This window comes from Numenius arquata, unplaced genomic scaffold, assembly GCF_964106895.1.
Source record: "Numenius arquata unplaced genomic scaffold, bNumArq3.hap1.1 HAP1_SCAFFOLD_910, whole genome shotgun sequence".
Classification (NCBI taxonomy): Eukaryota; Metazoa; Chordata; class Aves; order Charadriiformes; family Scolopacidae; genus Numenius; species Numenius arquata.
Genome location: NW_027414415.1, coordinates 1 through 17977, shown reverse-complemented (window position 1 = coordinate 17977; position 17977 = coordinate 1). Strand labels below are relative to the sequence as shown.

The 17977-nt window shown below is 64.3% G+C and overlaps 1 protein-coding gene across 1 annotated transcript in view; it reads right to left on the bottom strand.

Moving 5' to 3' along the window:
* SRCAP (Snf2 related CREBBP activator protein) overlaps positions 1 to 17722 on the bottom strand; it is a 29864-nt gene extending 12142 nt beyond the window's left edge. Inside the window, exons 1-22 of the mRNA XM_074167125.1 lie at positions 17673 to 17722; positions 15763 to 15836; positions 15540 to 15670; positions 14550 to 14732; positions 13566 to 13751; positions 12732 to 12872; positions 11252 to 11420; positions 10594 to 10706; positions 10445 to 10520; positions 8722 to 8811; positions 7250 to 7345; positions 6827 to 6912; positions 6590 to 6721; positions 5684 to 5861; positions 4849 to 4985; positions 4588 to 4757; positions 3200 to 3392; positions 2231 to 2367; positions 1953 to 2139; positions 1120 to 1289; positions 510 to 574; positions 150 to 413 (exon numbers count right to left, since the gene is read on the bottom strand). Coding sequence (XP_074023226.1) covers positions 150 to 413; positions 510 to 574; positions 1120 to 1289; positions 1953 to 2139; positions 2231 to 2367; positions 3200 to 3392; positions 4588 to 4757; positions 4849 to 4985; positions 5684 to 5861; positions 6590 to 6721; positions 6827 to 6912; positions 7250 to 7345; positions 8722 to 8811; positions 10445 to 10520; positions 10594 to 10706; positions 11252 to 11420; positions 12732 to 12872; positions 13566 to 13751; positions 14550 to 14732; positions 15540 to 15670; positions 15763 to 15836; positions 17673 to 17722 — 3028 coding nt within the window. The remainder of the gene's footprint in view (positions 1 to 149; positions 414 to 509; positions 575 to 1119; positions 1290 to 1952; positions 2140 to 2230; positions 2368 to 3199; positions 3393 to 4587; positions 4758 to 4848; positions 4986 to 5683; positions 5862 to 6589; positions 6722 to 6826; positions 6913 to 7249; positions 7346 to 8721; positions 8812 to 10444; positions 10521 to 10593; positions 10707 to 11251; positions 11421 to 12731; positions 12873 to 13565; positions 13752 to 14549; positions 14733 to 15539; positions 15671 to 15762; positions 15837 to 17672) is intronic.
* Positions 17723 to 17977: the final 255 nt, after the last annotated feature.

Here is a 17977-nt window from a genome sequence, read left to right as displayed (position 1 = left end):
TGCCCCACCCACCTCAAGCCCCGCCCCCTCACACCAGACCACGCCTCTCTCGCAAGCCCCACCCCAGCCCTTCAAACCCTGCCCATTTTCCAAGCCCCGCCCCCATTCAACAAGCCCCACCCCCCATTCAACAAGCCCCGCCCTCTCACCTTGGGTGGGGCCGGCGGGGGGCGGAGCCAGCGTGGGCAGCAGAGTGGGCGTGGCTCGGGGCGGGGCTGCCAGGGCCAATCCCAGCCCCAGCCCCAGCCCCGCCCCCCCGGGGGGCAGTAGGGGGGTGGAGCCAGTGGTGGGGGGCGGGGCCCCACCGACGGGAGGGGCGGGGCCTACGGCAGGAGGAGCAGGGCCGGTCGCCAGGAGGGCGGGGCCCAGCATCACCCCAGAGGGGGCGGGGGAGACCAGCAGGGGGGCGTGGCCTGAGGGTGGAGGGGTGTGGCTGGTGGGCTGGGGGGCGTGGCCGGCAGGCTGGGGGGCGTGGCCGAGGGGTAGCACCCCCAGGGGGGGCCCCCCACCAGGGCGGGGGCTGTTGAGCAGCAGCACCGCCCGGCTTTCCGCCTTCGGGATTGGCTGCAGCATCCTGGGGAAGGGGTGGAGTCAGGGGAGGCCACGCCCCCCCCCCCCCCCCCCATACCCTGACCCCACCCCAGGTCCTGGTAACACATCCCCCAGGGGACGTCCCCCAGGGGTCCCACCACCATCCCGTTGACCCCATGGTGTCCCCAAGGCCACCCCTGGTGCCCCAAAGGTCCTTCCACCACCCAAGTGTCCCCAAGGTGGCCCTGGTGTCCCCAAGGGCCCCATGACCACCCCAGTGACACCAAGGCCACCATAATGTCACCAAGGCCATCCTGGTGTTCCCAAGTTTCCCCCTCCACTCCAGTGTCCCCAAGACCCCCCGGTGTCCCCAAAGGCCCCACCACCCTCCTAGTGTCCCCAGGGCCACCCTGGTGTCCCCAAGGGCCCCACCACCACCCCAGTGTCCCCAGGGCCACCCTGGTGTCCCCAAGTGTCCCCACCCACCCCCCCCCCGGTGCCCACAAGGCCACCCCAGTGTCGCCAAGGGCCCCACTACCCCCCCAGTGTCCCCAAAGCCACCCCGGTGTCCCCGATGTCCCCCCTCACCGGTTGACTTTCATGCGGACGGGTTTGGGGCGCGGGGGGGGATCGGGGGCGGCGGCGACGTCTTCCACCAGGCGCCGTGTCACCCGCCAGCGGGGCAGGAAGGTGTCGGCCGCGTAGCGGGACACCCGGCCCTCCAGGGTCACCAGGTCAAACAGCCCCATGTCCACCTGCTGGTGACAACCAAAGGGTGGCCCATGTCACCTCGGGCCAGCTCGGTGTCCCTGCCCATGGGGACCCGAAGCCCTGAGGCTGGAGTGTCCCCATGTCCTCCACGTCCCCAGAGGTGCCACCACGAGGACACACGACCACACTAGTGACCCCAAGTGCTGGTGACAACCACAGCGTGGCCCGTCACCTCGGGCCAGCTCGGTGTCACCTCTGTCCCCCTAAGCCTGCTCGTGGGGACCTGAAGCCCTGGGGCTGGAGTGTCCCCATGTCCTCCACGTCCCCAGAGGTGCCACCACAAAGACACAGGACCACGCTGTAACCTCAAGTGCTCGTGGCAATGAGAGGGTGGCCCCTGTCACCTCAGGCTATTGCTAAATGTCATCCATGTCCCCATGACCCTGCTCGAGACCTTGAACCGTTCATCTGATGCTTCCCGTGTTCTCTTCCTCCCAGAAGTGCCACCACAGGGCCACCTAATGCCTCTGTCTCCCAAGAAGTGCCACCACAGGGCCACCCTAGTGCCTCTCCATCCCAGAAGTGCCACCACGAGGCCACCCTAGTCCACTTGGGTGGTGGTGGACAACCCAACTCCACACCTCCAACCACATCCTGGTTGTCCCCCAGCCCAACCCCGTTGACGTCCCCCTCGTTGGCGGTGGTGTCACCTTGAAGGGGTGGGGGTCGAGGGCGCGGAGGACGAGGGAAGGGGTGACGAAGCAGAGGCCATCGGTGATGAAGGGCGAGTGGACGGGCCGGGGCTCGAAGAGGTCGGGGTGGTTGCAGACCTTGCGCAGCTGCATCAGGACGTTGATGACGCTCATGAAGTGGCCACTGGCCAAGGTGGCCTTGGTGCTGTCGAGGTGGGGGGGGGGGACACGACACACCAGGTTAGGATGGGGAGTCGGGGTGACCCGGGGTGACCCATGGGGACGTGCCACCCCACCTGGCCTGGCCCATGAAGTCATCGTAGAGGTAGCGCTGGCGCTTGGAGAGGCGGCACTTGAGGACGTGCTCGTACTTCTTGGGCATCTGCTTCTCCACGTCCACCTTCAGCCGGCGCAGCAGGAAGGGGCGGAGCACCTGCGGCACCAGCCAATCAGCTGCCGCCTTCTTAGGGGCTTCCACCCCCCAATAAAGTGGGGGGGGGGGGGGGGGGGAGGGAGGAACTGGGGTGGTGGTGGTGGGGCGATGGAGGTCAACCCACCGTGGAGTTGGGGGTGGTGACAAATAGGGGCTGTCTGAAGGTGGTTGTGCCCCAAAATGTGGGTCACCCCCACCCCACTGAACCCCAGAAGGGGGGGTCACCCCAAAAGTGGGGGTCACCCCACCCCATCCTGTTCCACCCAAACCACCCCCAGAACCAGAGCTCTACCCCTACCCCACTGCCCCCCAAGTAGGGGTCACCCCAAAACGGGGACACCCCTACCCTGCTGCCCCCCAAAGTGGGGGTCACCCCAAAAGGGGGGTCACCCCAACCCCAGGGACCACCCCACCCCAGACCCACCTCCACCCAAACCACGCCCAGAACCGGAGCTCTACCCCTACCCCACTGCCCCCCAAGTAGGGGTCACCCCAAAATGGGGACACCCCTACCCTGCTGCCCCCCAAAGTGGGGGTCACCCCAACCCCGGGGGTCACCCCACCCCAGACCCACCTCCACCCAAATCACCCCCAGAACCAGAGCTCTACCCCTACCCCACTGCCCCCCAAGTAGGGGTCACCCCAAAATGGGGACACCCCTACCCTGCTGCCCCCCAAAGTGGGGGTCACCCCAACCCCGGGGGTCACCCCACCCCAGACCCACCTCCACCCAAACCACCCCCAGAACCGAGGCACTACCCCTACCCTGATGCCCCCTAAGTGCCTCCCGTCCCATCCTCCGCCCCCCAATTTTTTTGGGGTGCCCCCCCACCTTGTGGAGGCGCTTGACCAGGCTCTCGTTGTACTCCTGGGAGCCCTCGATCATGCCGGTGAGGGGGTTGGAGAACCACTCCTTGAACTCCCGGTGGGACTGGAAGACGCGGGGCATGAGGAAGTGCATGAGGGACCACAGCTCCATCAAGCTGTTCTGCAGGGGGGTCCCCGTCAGCAGCAGCCGCCGCTGGCTGGGGGGGGGGTGGTGGGAGGGGGGAGAAAAAGTGGGGGGATATGTCAGCACCCCAGGGAGGGGGGTCACAGAGCACCCATGGGGGTCACTGGGGGGGGGTTACGGAGTCTCCACGGGGGGGCTACAGGGCATCCAGAGGCAAATACAGACACCCATAGGTGCCCCCCCCCAATCTTGGGGGGGGTGTAGTTTATGGAGCACCCATGGGTGGCTACCGGGCACCCATAGGGTGTTCCTGAGGGGTGACAGAACACACATGGGGGTCCCTGGGGAGGGGCACAGAGCACCCATGGGGGTCCCTGGCGGGTGACAGAACACCCATGAGGGTCCCTGGGGGGGTCACAGAGCACCCATAGGGGTCCCTGGGGGGTGACAGAACACCCATGGGGGTCCCTGGGGGGGTCACAGAGCGCCCATGGCAGTCCCTGGGGAGGGGCACAGAGCACCCATAGGGGTCTGTGGGGGGTCACAGAGCACCCATAGGGGTCCCTGGGGGGTGACAGAACACCCATGGGGGTCCCTGGGGAAGGGCACAGAGCACCCATAGGGGTCTGTGGGGGGTCACAGAGCACCCATAGGGGTCCCTGGGGGGTCAAAGAACACTCATGGCGGTCCCTGGGGGGTCACAGAGCACCCACGGGGGTCCCTAGTGGGGTTAAGGAGTCTCCACAGGGGGCTACAGGGCACCCAGAGGCAAATGCAGACCCCCATAGGTGCCCCCCCCAATCTCGGGGGAGGGGTAGTTTATGGAGCACCCACGGGTGGCTAGCGGGCACCCTTGGGGGTCCCTGAGGGGTCACAGAAGATCCATGGGGGTCCCTGGGGGGGTTACGGAGCCTCCATGGGCAGCTACGGGGGCAACCAGAGGCAAACACAGAGCACCCATGGGTGTCCCCCCAACATCTCCAAGGTGCCCCCAACTTCTCCAGGGTGCCCCACCACCTCAGGCTCTCTGCCATCACATCCAGCATCCTGAGCACCCCGAGGGGTCCCCCAACCCCATAGGGTGCCCCCCAGCATCCATGGGTCCTTCCCAGGATCCCCCCAACATCTCCAGTGACCCCCAACATCTCCATGGTGTCCCACTACCCCAGGCTCTCTGCCATCACACCCGGCTTCCTGAGCACCCCGAGGTGTCCCCCAACCCCACAGGGTGCCCCCCGACACCCATGGGTGGTCCCCCCCCCAGGGACCTGTTGAAGTTGAGGAGCGATTGCCAGCGCTGGGACTTGAAGTTCTTGATGTTCTGGGCCTCGTCCAGGATCAGGTACTTCCAGTTCTTGCGGCGAAAAGCCTGGTGGTCCTGCAGGACCAGCTTGTAGGAGGTGATGCAGACGTGGAAGGCGTTGGGTTTGGTCCAGCCCTGGGTGGGGGGGCACCCATGAGGGTCAAGAGAGTGGGGCCAGGGGACCCTCTCCACCCCCTCCCCGCCCCAAGGAGGGGTTGGGGTTCACCTGCCGCTTCAGCCGCCGCTCCTTCTGCGCCCCGTAATAGGTGAGGATCTTGAAACTGGGGCACCAGCGCTTCAGCTCCATCTCCCAGTTGAGCATCACGCTGGTGGGCACGATGATGAGGTGGGGGCCCCAGCTGCCTGCGGGGAGGGGGGGGCGGCATCAGGAGAGGGACTAGGAAGGCACCCATAGGTGCCGGGGAAGCCCATGGGGACCTACAGGTGCTACAAGGAGCCTGCAGGACACCTGGGTGCTCAGGGAACCCATGGAGATTTTCAGGTCTTATAAGGAACCCACAGCACCCATGGGTGCTCAGGGAACCCATGGAGACCTTCAGGTCCTGTAAGGAGCCTACAGCACCCATGGACGCTTAGAGACCTCACGAATACCTACAGAGCGTATAAGGACCCCAGAACCCCCATAGATGCTGGGGGAGCCCACGGGGACCTACAGGTCTTACAAAGAACCCGCAAGACATGCGGGTGCTCAGAAAGCCCAGAGAGATCTTCACGTCCTATAAGGAGCCCACAGCACCCATGGGTGCTCAGGGAGTCCATGGAGATCTTCAGGTCCTATAAGGAACCCACAGCACCCATAGGTACCTAAGGAGCACCTAAATAAGCCCTAAAGACGTCACAAACACCCCACAGCACCCAAGGACAACCAAGATGGGTCCTACAAACCCTACAAAAACCACACAGCACCCAACGACAGAGTAGATGACCCCTACGAAGACCCTCCACAGCACCCAAAGGTACCCAAGGAGCTCCCACCCAAGGCGCTGAGCACCTCCCAAGGCCTGGGGGGACCTCCCTGGGTGGGTGGGCCCACCCCTCACCCTTCTCGCAGGCGAGGTGGGCCAGGAGGGAGATGGTCTGGATGGTCTTGCCCAAGCCCATCTCGTCGGCCAAGATGCCATTGAGCTTCTTCTCGTACATGGTGACCAGCCAGTCCAGGCCGATGTGCTGGTACTCCCGCAGCGTGCCCCGCAGCAGCTGGGGGATCGGCGTCTTCACCTGCAGGGGGGGGGGCACACAGGGGGGGACATCAACACCCATGGGGGTACACCATGCCCTGAGGGGAGGGGGAGGGCACGTGGTCCCAAGGAGGTTGGTGACATCCGCCCCAGGGGGTGACATCAGCCTTGGGGCAGTGAAATTGGCCCCGGGGTGGGACGCTGCTCCCCAGGGGGTGACATCGGCCCTGGGTCTGGGGGGGGACACTGCTCCCCGGGGGGTGACATCGGCCCCGGGTCTGGGGGGGGGACACTGTTCCCCGGGGGGTGACATCGGCCCCGGGTCTGGGGGGGGACACTGCTCCCCGTGGGGTGACATCGGCCCCGGGTCTGGGGGGACACACTGCTCCCCGGGGGGTGACATCGGCCCCGGGTCTGGGCGGACACTGCTCCCCGGGGGGTGACATCGGCCCCGGGTCTGGGGGGGGACACTGTTCCCCGTGGGGTGACATCGGCCCCGGGTCTGGGGGGGGACACTGCTCCCTGGGGGGTGACATCAGCCCTGAGGGGAGAAAATCACACCCGGGGGGGGGGGGGGACGACACTGCACCCCGGAGGGACATCATGCCCAGGGTGGGTGACATTGGCTCCGGGGGGGGGGGAACACACCGTGCCTGGGGGGTGGGAACGCTGGCCCCAGGGGGTGACACACTGTGGGGAGTGACAGAGGTGGGAGACACCCATCCCCGCAGCACCCATGGGTGCTGGGGGAGTCGGGGGGGGGGTTACCTGGGTGGTGGCCAAGGTGTAGCCCTTGGGCTGGAGGCTCTCGGCGGCGGCAGCGATGTCAGTGATCTCCTTCTTGGGGGTGGGGGCGGTGGTGGGGGGTGGTGGGACGGCCGGGGGGGGCCCCCCTGGGTGCTCTTGGGTGTCCGGGGGCGGGGAAGGGTCCTCGGGGGCAGGAGCCCCCGTCTCGGTCTCCTCCTGCTCCTCTTCTTCCTCCTCTTCCTCTTCTTCTTCCTCCTCCTCTTCCTCATCTTCATCTTCCTCGTCTTCCTCCTCCTCCTCGTCTTCCTCCTCCTCCTCCTCATCGCTCTCGGCCGCCGGTGAGTCTGGGGCGGGGGGGAAGACATGTGTTGGGGGTGGGGGCCAGTGGCAGCACCCATGGGTGGCTCTATGGTACCTGGGGAGTGCGGGGCGGTCTCTAGGACCCAGAGGTGACCTTATAGCATATGGTGGGGAGTCTCTAGGACCCAGGGGGGACCCTATGGCACCTGAGGGGGGGTCTCTAGGACCCAGAGGTGACCCTATGGCACCTAAGGGGGGTCTCTAGGACCCAGGGGAGGACCCACAGCACACCCATTGAGGGTCCCACAGCATTTGGGGGGACCCTACAGCCCCCGGGGGGTTCCCGTGTCGTCCCCCCACCCCACCCTGGGGTGTCCCTACCCGAGCGGGTGCTGCTGGCGCCGGGGGGGGAGTCGCAGTCGGAGTCGGCGAAGGCTCCGGCGTATTTCTGCAGCAGCTCCTCCATTGGCAGCGCCCCTGCGACACGCAACACGGCTCAGCACACGCAACATGCCACAACACGCCATGACACGCCTCGGCACGCCACGCCAGGCCTCAGCATGCCTTGACGCACCTCAACACGCCTCAGCACGCCACAGCTCGCAACACGGCTCAACACGCTACACGCCACAACACGCCGCAACACGGCTCAACATGCCATAACATGCGATGATGCGCCTCAACACACTGTAACACACCTCAGCACGCACCAACACGCCTCAGCACTCTGCAACACACAACACGCCTCCACACACAACGCACATGTCGCAACATGCAATACGCCAACACACACCTCAACACACAACATGCCACAACACACAACATGCCCCAACACGCTTCAACATGCAACACACTGGAATATGCTGTAACATGCTGTAACACAGGACACGCCACAGCACACCACAACACGCTTAAACACGCATCAATGTGTAACACAACACTTAAACACACATCAGCGTGTAACACGCCTCAACACACCATAACTCACAACATGGCTCAACACGCTACATGCCACAACACACTGCAACATGGCTCAACACGCCATAACATGCCCCAACACAGAACACGCCACAACACACCCCAACGTGCATCAACGTGTAACACATCTCAACACGCCACAACACAAACATGCATCAACGCGTAACATGCCTCAACACACAGAAACTCGCAACACGGCTCAACACGCTACACACCGTGACACGGCTCAACATGCCATAACACGCCCCAACACGCCGTAACACAGAACATGCCACAACACACTTAAAACACGCATCAACGTGTAACACACCTCAACACGCCACAACTCGCAACATGGCTCAACATGCCATAACATGCCCCAACACGCTATAACACACCTCAACAAGCCACAACACAGTTAAACACACATCAACATGTAACATGGTTCAACACACCACAACACACTTAAACACACATCAACACGTAATATGGTTCAACACACAACTCACAACACATCTCAACATGCCATAACATGCCCCAACACACCATAACACACCTCAACACGCCACAACACACTTAAACATGCATCAACATGTAACATGGTTCGACACACCACAAATCGCAACACGGCTCAACATGCCATAACGTGCCCCAACACGCCATAACACGCCCCAACACGCCATAACACACCTTAACACGCCACAACACAAACACATCAACACGTAACATGGTTCAACACACCACAACTCGCAACATGGCTCAACACGCTACATACCACAACACAGCTCTCCACACCACAATACGCCATAACGCACCCCAGCACACCGTAACACGCCTCAACATGCTGTAACATGCCGTAACACACCCCAACACGCCCCACAGGGGGTGCCCCTCACCCTCCCGCGCCAGGTCGTCCAGCTCCTGCTTGTGGTCCACGTCCCCCTCCAGCCGCTCCTGCGCCGCGATGGTCTCCTCCTCGTCCTCACCTGGGCGGGGGGTGACACAGGTGACATCAGCCTGGGGGGGAACATACCCACCCCACGGCGGGGGGGACACCGTCCCCAGAGGGACCGAGCCCCGGGGGTGACAGAGTCTCCAAGAGGTGACAGTAGCCCCAGGAGGGGTGGCAAGAGTCACAGGGACGGGTAACAAGTGCCCCGTTGTGGGCGAGAGTCCAAAGATGGGTGACAGAGCCCCAGGAATAGGTGACAGGCCCCAGGGATGGGTGACAAGAGCCCTGTTGTGGGTGACAGAGACCAAGGACGGGTGACAAGAGCCCTCTTGTGGGTGACAGAGATCAAGGACGGGTAACAGAGTCCCAGAAGTGGGTGACAGTCCCCAGGGATGGGTGACAGAGCCCCAGGGATGGGTGACAAGAGCCCTGTTGTGGGTGACAGAGACCAAGGATGGGTGACAGAGTCCCACAATTGGGTGACAGAGCCCCCGAAATAGGTGACAGGCCCCAGGGATGGGTGACAAGAGCCCAAAGACAGGCGACAGAGCCCCAGAAATGGGTTACAGAGCCCCAGAAACAAGTGACAGCCCCAGGGACAGGTGACAAGAGCCCTGCTGTGGGTGACAGCGCCCCAGGGAAAGGTGACAAGAGCCCCAGAAATGGGTGACAGACCCCTGGTGACGTGTGACAGAGCCCCAGAAATGGGTGACAGTCCCCAAGGATGGGTGACAGAGCCCCAGGGACGGGTGACAAGAGCCCCACAGTTGGGTGACAGACCCCTGGTGATGGGTGACAGAGCCCCTGAATTAGGTGAAAGGCCCCAGGGACAGGCGACAAGAGCCCTGTTGTGGGTGACAGAGACCAAGGATGGGTGACAGAGTCCCACAATTGGGTGACAGAGCCCCCGAAATAGGTGACAGGCCCCAGGGATGGGTGACAAGAGCCCAAAGACAGGCGACAGAACCCCAGAAATGGGTTACAGAGCCCCAGAAACAGGTGACAGCCCCAGGGACAGGTGACAAGAGCCCTGCTGTGGGTGACAGCGCCCCAGGGAAAGGTGACAAGAGCCCCAGAAATGGGTGACAGACCCCTGGTGACGTGTGACAGAGCCCCAGAAATGGGTGACAGTCCCCAAGGATGGGTGACAGAGCCCCACAGTTGGGTGACACACCCCTGGTGATGGGTGACAGAGCCCCTGAATTAGGTGACAGGCCCCAGGGATGGCTGACAAGAGCCCTGCTGTGGGTGACAGAGACCAAGGACAGGTGACAGAGTCCCCGAAATAAGTGACAGACTCCTGGTGATGGGTGACAGAGCCCCTGAATTAGGTGACAGGCCCCAGGGATGGGTGACAAGAGCCCAAAGACAGGCGACAGAGCCCCAGAAACAGGTGACAGCCCCAGGGACAGGTGACAAGAGCCCTGTTGGGGGTGACAGCGCCCCAGGGAAAGGTGACAAGAGCCCCAGAAATGGGTGACAGGACCCAGGGACAGCTGACAAGGGCCCTGTTTTGGGTGACAGAGCTCCAGAAATGCTGACGGAATCCTGGTGATGGGTGACAGTCCCCAAGAGCAGATAACAGAACCCCAGAAATGGGTGGCAGCCCCCCAGGACAGGAGTCACCCCCGTCGTGTGACCCCCCCTCTCCCCCCCTCCGTCCTCACCTTCCTCCTCCTCGGCCGCGAACTCTTCGTCCTCCTCCCGGGGCTCCCAAGGCCGCTTGTTCCTCCGCAGCAGCGCCTGTGAGTGACACGGGGTGACAGCAGGTGACAGGGCAGTCCCCAAGGTGGAGGGGGTGGGGGATGGGGGGTACCTGGGGGGGCAGGGAGCCCAGCAGCTCCTCCAGGGGCACCTCCCCCTCCCGGCGGCGCCCCTCGGGGGGGGGATCCTCGGTGACGTCCTCGTCTGGGGGCTCTGTGTCACCATCTGCGGGGGAGGGGGTGTCAGTACCCATGGGTGGCCCTGTCCCCTCCTGTACCCCCCTCAGTGTCCCCAGCACCCTCTGTGTCCCCTTACTGTCCCCATGTGTTGTCCCCCTGCCCAGTGTCTCCAACCCCCCTGGGTGTCTGTGTCCCCCCCCACCTCAGTGTCCCCACCACGCCTGGGTACCCCCGCGTCCCCTCAATGTCCCCCCCCCGTCAGTGTCCCTGTCCCCCTTCCCAGTGTCCCCATCATCCATAGGTGTCTCCATGTCCCCCCCTCAGTGTCCCCAGCCCCCCCGGGTGCTCCTGTCCCCCACCCCTCAGTGTCCCCATCATCCCGTGTCCCCTCAGTGTCCCCAAGTGTCCCAAGCCCCCCCAAGGCTGTCCCCCCGCTGTCCCCATGTCCCCACCCACCCCCTGGACTGTCGCCCCAACCCCCTCCTGTCCCCATGTCCCCCCAGCCCCTCCAGGCTGTCCCCCTGCCCCCCCGCTGTCCCCATGTCCCCAGCCTGTCCCACCGCTGTCCCCATGTCCGCTGGCTGTCCCCACCTTGAGGGGGGAGGTGGCGGGGGCCGGGGGGGCCTCTTCGGGGGGCGTTGAGGCTGCGGCTCAGGAGGTCTGAGTACTTCTCGGTCTGGCCCACGATGAAGTCCAGCTGCAGGTCCAGGGCCTTCTTCCGCTTCTCCTCCAGCCGCGACTGCTGCTTGAACTGCACCACCTGGGCCACCAACCCCACCCATTGGCCACCAACGCCACCGACGGCCACCCAAAGACCACCCTGAGTCACCCAACGGCCACCATGGGGCGTTAACAACCGTACTGTGTCATCCAATGGTCACCACCAGCGACCCTAGGTCACCAGATGGCCATCATGGGGCAGCAACGGCCACCCAAGGTCAACTGACGGCCACCCAACATCATCCAATGGCCACCATGAGTCAACAGTGGCCATTCGATGTCACACAACAACCCGTAGATCGTTAACAGCCATCCAATGTCATGTAGTGGCCACCACGGGTCACCCCCCACCACCCAGTGACCACCAGGAGTCAGCAGTGGCCACTTGATGTCACCTAACGGCCACCATATGTCGTTAACAGCTACCTAATGTCATCTAGTGGCCACCATGGGTCAGCAATGGCCACCCAAAGTCAACCAATGTCCACCACAGGCCACCAACAGCCACCTAAGATCAATCAACGGCCATCGTGGGCCATTAACAGCCGTCCAATGTCATCTAGCGGCCACCACAGGTCACCACCCACCACCCAATGCCCACCCTGGGTCAGCAACGGCCACCCAATGTCAACCAACAGCCACCATGGTTCATTAACAGCCATCCAACGGCCACCATGGGTCACCAACAGCCACCCAACAGCCACCTCGGGTCACCAACACCCATCCAATGGTCACCACGGGCACCAACAGCCACCCAATGGCCACCACGGGTCACTGATAGCCATCCAATGGGTAATCAGGAACGTGTTGCTGGGCACCAACAGGTGCCCTGAAGCTGCTGGCCCCCTAGGAACTGTTGGTAGCCCAGGGGTGGCCAGGCTGAAAAGCGCTAGAGCACTAAGAACCTTTGGGTGCCCCACAGCTTGGTGACCACCTAGAAGCCTCAGTGGCCCATGGGCGACCAGACACGCTGCCAAGCACCCATGGGTGCTGGTGGCCACAAAGGAGCTGTTAGTAGCCCAAACGACCTCATCAAGCCTCAAGATGTTACGTAAGTCTGGAGGCTTCAAAATTTGGTAGCCACCAACAAAAATTAGTAGGCCCTCTTCAACATTGGGTCACCTAAGAACAAGTGCATGGGGCCTACTGAGCACCCATGGGTGCTCAGGGAGTGGTAGCCACCTGCTGAGAGTTGGTAGCCCAGGAGCAGTCGGGCACATCCCATGGGGGTGGCGGCCACCCAGTTCCTCCCCACCCAAAGCAGAAGACCCATAGAAGCCTGGTGAGACCAACAGACCACAAGAAGCCACCTGCGGGTGGGGCGTCACCCATGGGTGGGGGTGGTCCTCACCTTCTCCACGTTGCTCCAGAACTGCTTGACCTCCTTAGCGATGGCAGCAGCCACTCGGCGCAGCTTGGCCTGTTCCTCCCGCTTGGCCCGTTCCTCCTTCTGCCGCTGCTCCTCGTGGTGACGCATCACCATCCGCACCACCTGGGGGGGCACCCATGGGTGGGGGGGGGGGGCCCCAAAATTTCAAGGCAGGGAAAGGGCTGCTGAAGGGTTGAGGGTCTTCCAAACCCCCCTGAGATGCGACCAGAGGTATCGAACCTCACCCAAAGCTCCTCCAAACCCCCCTGAGATGCTACCAGACGTTCTCCAAGGAGTTGAGCCGCCTCCAAAACTCCTCTGAACCCCTCTGAGATGCCACCAGATGGACTGAAGCTCCACCAAAGCTCTTCCAAACACCCCTGAGATGCCACCAGATGTTCTCCACGTAGTTGAACCTCATCTAAAGCTCCTTCAAACCCCTCTGAGATGCCACTAGAGGTTCTCCAGAGGATTGAACCTCCCCCGAAGCTCCTCCAAACCCCCACAAGATGGCACCAGAAGTTCTCCAGGTGATTGAACCTCCCCCAAAGCTCGTTCAAACCCCTCTGAGATGCCACTAGACGTTCTCCAGAGTGTTGAATCTCCACCAAAACTTCTCCAAACACCCGTAAGTTGCCACCAGAAATTATTCAGACTGTTGAACCTCTTCCAATCCCTCTGAGAAGCCACTAGACGTGGTTGAATCTCATCTAAAGCTTCTTGAAACCCCTCTGAGAAGCCACCAGAGGTTCTCGGCTGGCTCTTATGGAGTTGCGGCTCCCCCATTGGCTGAGGAGGGGTGGGTGGGGCCCTTACCTTGCGGGCCACGCCCCTCTTCCAGCGTCGTTCCTGGGCAAAGTCGGCAGCCAACCACTGCATCTCCTCACAGAGATAGTCCCAGTGGACCTTGGGCCGGGCCGGTTCCGGGACTTTGGGCAACCGTCGTAAGGACCAGAATCCTTCGCGCTTCATCTCTGCCACCCGATGCTCCACCTCCGCCTCCTGGAGAGCACCAAGGGGTCAGCCGCGCTCCCCCAAACCCCCCCAAATCATCCCAAAGTCCCTGTGGGACCTCAGGGATTCTCCAAGGGCTAATATAGGGTTGGGGGACATCAAAACACCCCCAAAACGACCTTAAATTGCCCCAGAAACGTGCTCTGAAAAACGACGCAGATTTTTCAAGGGCTGGTATAGGGCTGAGCCCCCCAGGTGCCCCCCACCCCAGCTGATACCCAAGACTCTCCAGCGCCTGCTATGGGGCAGAGGCCCCCAGGTCCCCCCCAACCTCCCCTCCCAGATGACACCTGAGACTCTCCAATGCCTGGTATAGGGCTGAGCCCCCCAAGTGCCCCCCAACCTCCCCTCTCAGATGACAGCTGAGACTCCTCAGTGGCTGCTATGGGGCTGAGCCCCCCAAGTGTCCCCCAACCTCCCCTCTCAGATGACAGCTGAGACTCCTCAGTGGCTGCTATGGGGCTGAGCCCCCCAAGTGTCCCCCAAACTCCCCCACCCAGATGACAGCTGAGGCTCCTCAATGGCTGCTATGGGGCAGAGCCCCCCAGGTGCCCCCCAACCCTCCCCCAATGGTTGGGATGGGGCTGAGCCCCCTAAATGCCCCTCAGGTGCTCCCCAGACGACACCTGAGACTCTTCAATGGCTGCTATAGGGCTGAACCGCCCCCCAACTCCCCCCCCCCACAACACCCAAAACTCTCCAACCTCTGCTACGGGGCAGAGCCCCCCAGGTGCCCCCCAATCCCCTCCCCCATGGAAGCTGCAATGGAGCAGGGGGGGCACTTACATGCTTGGCCTGCTCGGCGATCTCGGCGTGGGTCTTGTCCCAGAGGCTGGGGGGCTCCGGGGGGCCGGGGGGGCCATCAGGGCGGGGGGGGGCTGGCGAGGATGCGGGGGGCGAGACGCTGCCGGGGGAGCCCGAGGAGGCGGGGGACACCGGGTTGCTGCCCGTCATTCTGGCCGGGGGGAGCTGGGCGGGGGGGGACAGTGACACAGAAGGGGGGGTCAGGTTTTGGGGAAGGGGTGGGGGATGTCTTTGGGGGGGGGTAACGAGGGTCGGTGATGAGGTTGGGGGGGGGGCTATACTGGGCAGCGGGGATCTTGGGGGGGCTACAGGCAGAATCTGGGGGGGGTCTATGGGGAGTCAGAGGCCACAGAGGAGCTTGGGGGGGGCTACAGAAGGTGGAGAAAAGCTTGGGGGAGCTATAGGGAGAATTTGGGGGGGGTCTGTGGGGAGTTGGGGGCACAAAGGAGCTGGGGGGGGATATAGGAAGAATTTGGGGGGGGTCTACGAGCAGTTGAGGGGTGCAGACGAGTTTGGGGAGGCTGGGGGGGGCTATAATGGGTTGCGGGTGGGTTGGGGGGGCCCCAGCTGAGTTTGGGGGGTGGTTATGGGGGGTGGGGGGTCATTTAGGAAGTGAGATCACTTTGGGGGGGTCACTTTGGGGGTGCACAGACTGGAGAGATGTCACTTTTGGGGGGGGTGGTGTCACTTTGGGTGGGGTACAAAGGTTGGGGAATTACTTTGGGGGTGCAGAAACTGAAGGGAGTCACTTAGGGGGCATCGTTTTGGGGGTGTAGGGACTGGGGGGGGTCATTTCGGGGGACCATAAAAGTTGGGAGATTGGGGGGGGGGTGTGTCACTTTGGGAGTGCAGAGACTGGGCAGATATCACTTTGGGGGTGCTTCCCCCCAGCCATGCCCATGGTTTGTGGGGGTAGGGTGTTGGGTGCCCCCCCACCTCGCTCCCCTCCCCGACCCCCCCCCCCCCCCTCACCTGGGGGTGCAGCGGCGGGTGGGGGCGGGGTGGGGGGGCCCCGGGGCCCCCCGCCTGCCCCAGGGCATGCTGGGAAGGGGGGGCCTCATCCTGGTCCAGCTCCTGGGCCCCCGGGCGGCCCAGCCTGCGCTCTGTGGGGAGGTGTGTCAGGGTGAGGGGAGGCACCCAGGGGTGCTGTCCCCCCCCCGTCTCCCCCCAGCACCCATGGGTGCTGCGGCCCCACCTGTGTGCGCGGGGCCCTCCTCCTCCTCCTCACACTCCACTTCCACGGTGTCGGTGGCGCGGGGGGGGGCGCTCCTGGGACACACACACACACACACCCCCCCACACCAGGCACAGTGAGTCACAGTCACCCATGGGTGCTGTCCCCCCCATGACCCCTCCCTCATGGTGACCCCCCACCTATGGCGGCTGAGCCCCCCCTTAAGGGTGACCCCCACCCATGGGTGCTGGCCCCACCCATGGTGACCCCCAAACTCTGTGTGCTGCCCCCGAATGGGTGCTTCCCCCCCCGTGGTGACCCCCAAACCCTGGGTGCTACTCCCCCCAATCTCCCCCAACAGGTGCTGTCCCCCTGGTGACCCCACCATGCGTGCTGCCCCCCCCAAATCCTGGGTGCTGCCCCTGCCCAATAGTGACCCCCAAAACCTGGGTGCTGCCCCCCTCAGTAAACGCTGCCCCCCACATGGTGACCCCCACCTGTGAATTTTGAGCCCTCCCTCAATGGTGACCCCCAACCATGGGTGCTGACCCCACAGTGGTGACCCCAAAAACCTGGGTGCTGCCCCCCCAATGGGTGCTAAGCCCCTCCATGACCCCTTCCCCCCAGTGACTCCCCCCATGGGTGCTGCCCCCCCCAGTGGTGACCCCCAAATCCTGCCCTCATCCCTGACCTCAGGCACACTCTGAACTTTGACCTGGGCGGGGGGGGGCAACTTGGGGGGTCCCCGAGCCCCACATGGTGGTCCCCTGCCCCATAGCAGGACTCTCAGGGGGCCCCACACGGGTGTCCTCTCGCCCCACCTCGGGGTCCCCTGCCCCATGGCGTGACCCCCAGGGTGCCCCACGGCAGGGTGCCCAGATCCCACGTGGGGTTTTCCTGCCCCACAGCATAATCGATGGGGTGCCCCACACTGGGGTCCCTCTTGGGGGGGGGGCTCACTTGGGGTCCCCGGTCCCACACGGGGGTGCCTCACCCCACACCCACCTACATCTTGCACCCCATGCCCCACAGAAGCGACCCTCCGGCTGCCCCACGCCCGGCCCCATTACCCCACTTGGGGGTTCCCTTGCCCCACATTTTGGACCCCGAGGCCCACAGGAAAACCCTGCGGCTGCCCCACGCGGGGGTCCCCTGCCCCACATCGTGGGCCTCAAGCCCCCCAAGAGGGGGTCCTCGGTCTGCCCCACACCGGGGCCCTTCTCCCCACACCCGGCCCCACTCGTGGGTCCCCCCCCAGCCCCCAGGGCGGTCCCTTGCCCCTCGCCGATTTCCCCTTCCCGCCCTTTCCCTGTGTGGGGGAGGGGGTGTCCCCGCTCTGCCGTTACCGATGGCTCCCGGCCTCACCTCACGGGAGGGGGGGGGGGGAGGGAGGAGGAGGAGGCGCCTCCCGCTCCGCCTCAGCCCCGCCGCTCCGCCGCCATCCGCCGCCGCAAAATGGCCGCCCCCGACACCCAACCCCCCCCCCCCCCCCCAACCCCCAAAACCGTCCCCCAGCCCCCTCCCGGTGCCCCCCCCGCCCCCCTCCGCCGCGGGGCTCACGGGAAATGGAGTCCGAAGCCACCGGGCCAGCGGCAAAATGGCGGCGGCCGCCGCCGCGCGCGCGCTGCCGGCCGACTGGGGGGGGCGTGGCCTAAGAGATCTCGCGAGAGCCCCGTTGCCTCCGCGCCGGGCTCTCGCGAGATTTTACCTTCCTCGACCACCCCCCCCCCCGCCTTACCCCCCCCTCCTCCCCGTGCACTCAAAGCGAGGCGGGTCTCGCGAGAGGGGAGAAGATGGCGGCGGGCGGCGCGTGGCGGGCGGCGCGTGGCGGGCGGGCCCCGCCCCTTCGGGAGGGGCGTGGCCTGGGAAGGGGCGGGGTCAGGGACGGGAAGGCTACGCCCACCCCTCAGCAGCGTGACGTGGGCACGTACCGAGGGACGTCACGGCGCGGGCACGTGGCGGCGGTGGGGAGGGCGGCCATGTTGGGTGAACGCAGGGGATGATGGGAGGGCGGCCATGTTGGATCAGCCCCGGGGGATGATGGGAGGGCGGCCATGGTGGGTCAGCCCCGGGGGATGATGGGAGGGCGGCCATGTTGGGTCTGCCCCGGGGGATGATGGGAGGGCGGCCATATTGGGTCTGCCCCAGGGGATGATGGGAGGGCGGCCATGGTAGGTCAGCCCCAGGGGATGATGGGAGGGCGGCCATGTTGGGTCAGCCCCAGGGGATGGTGGCC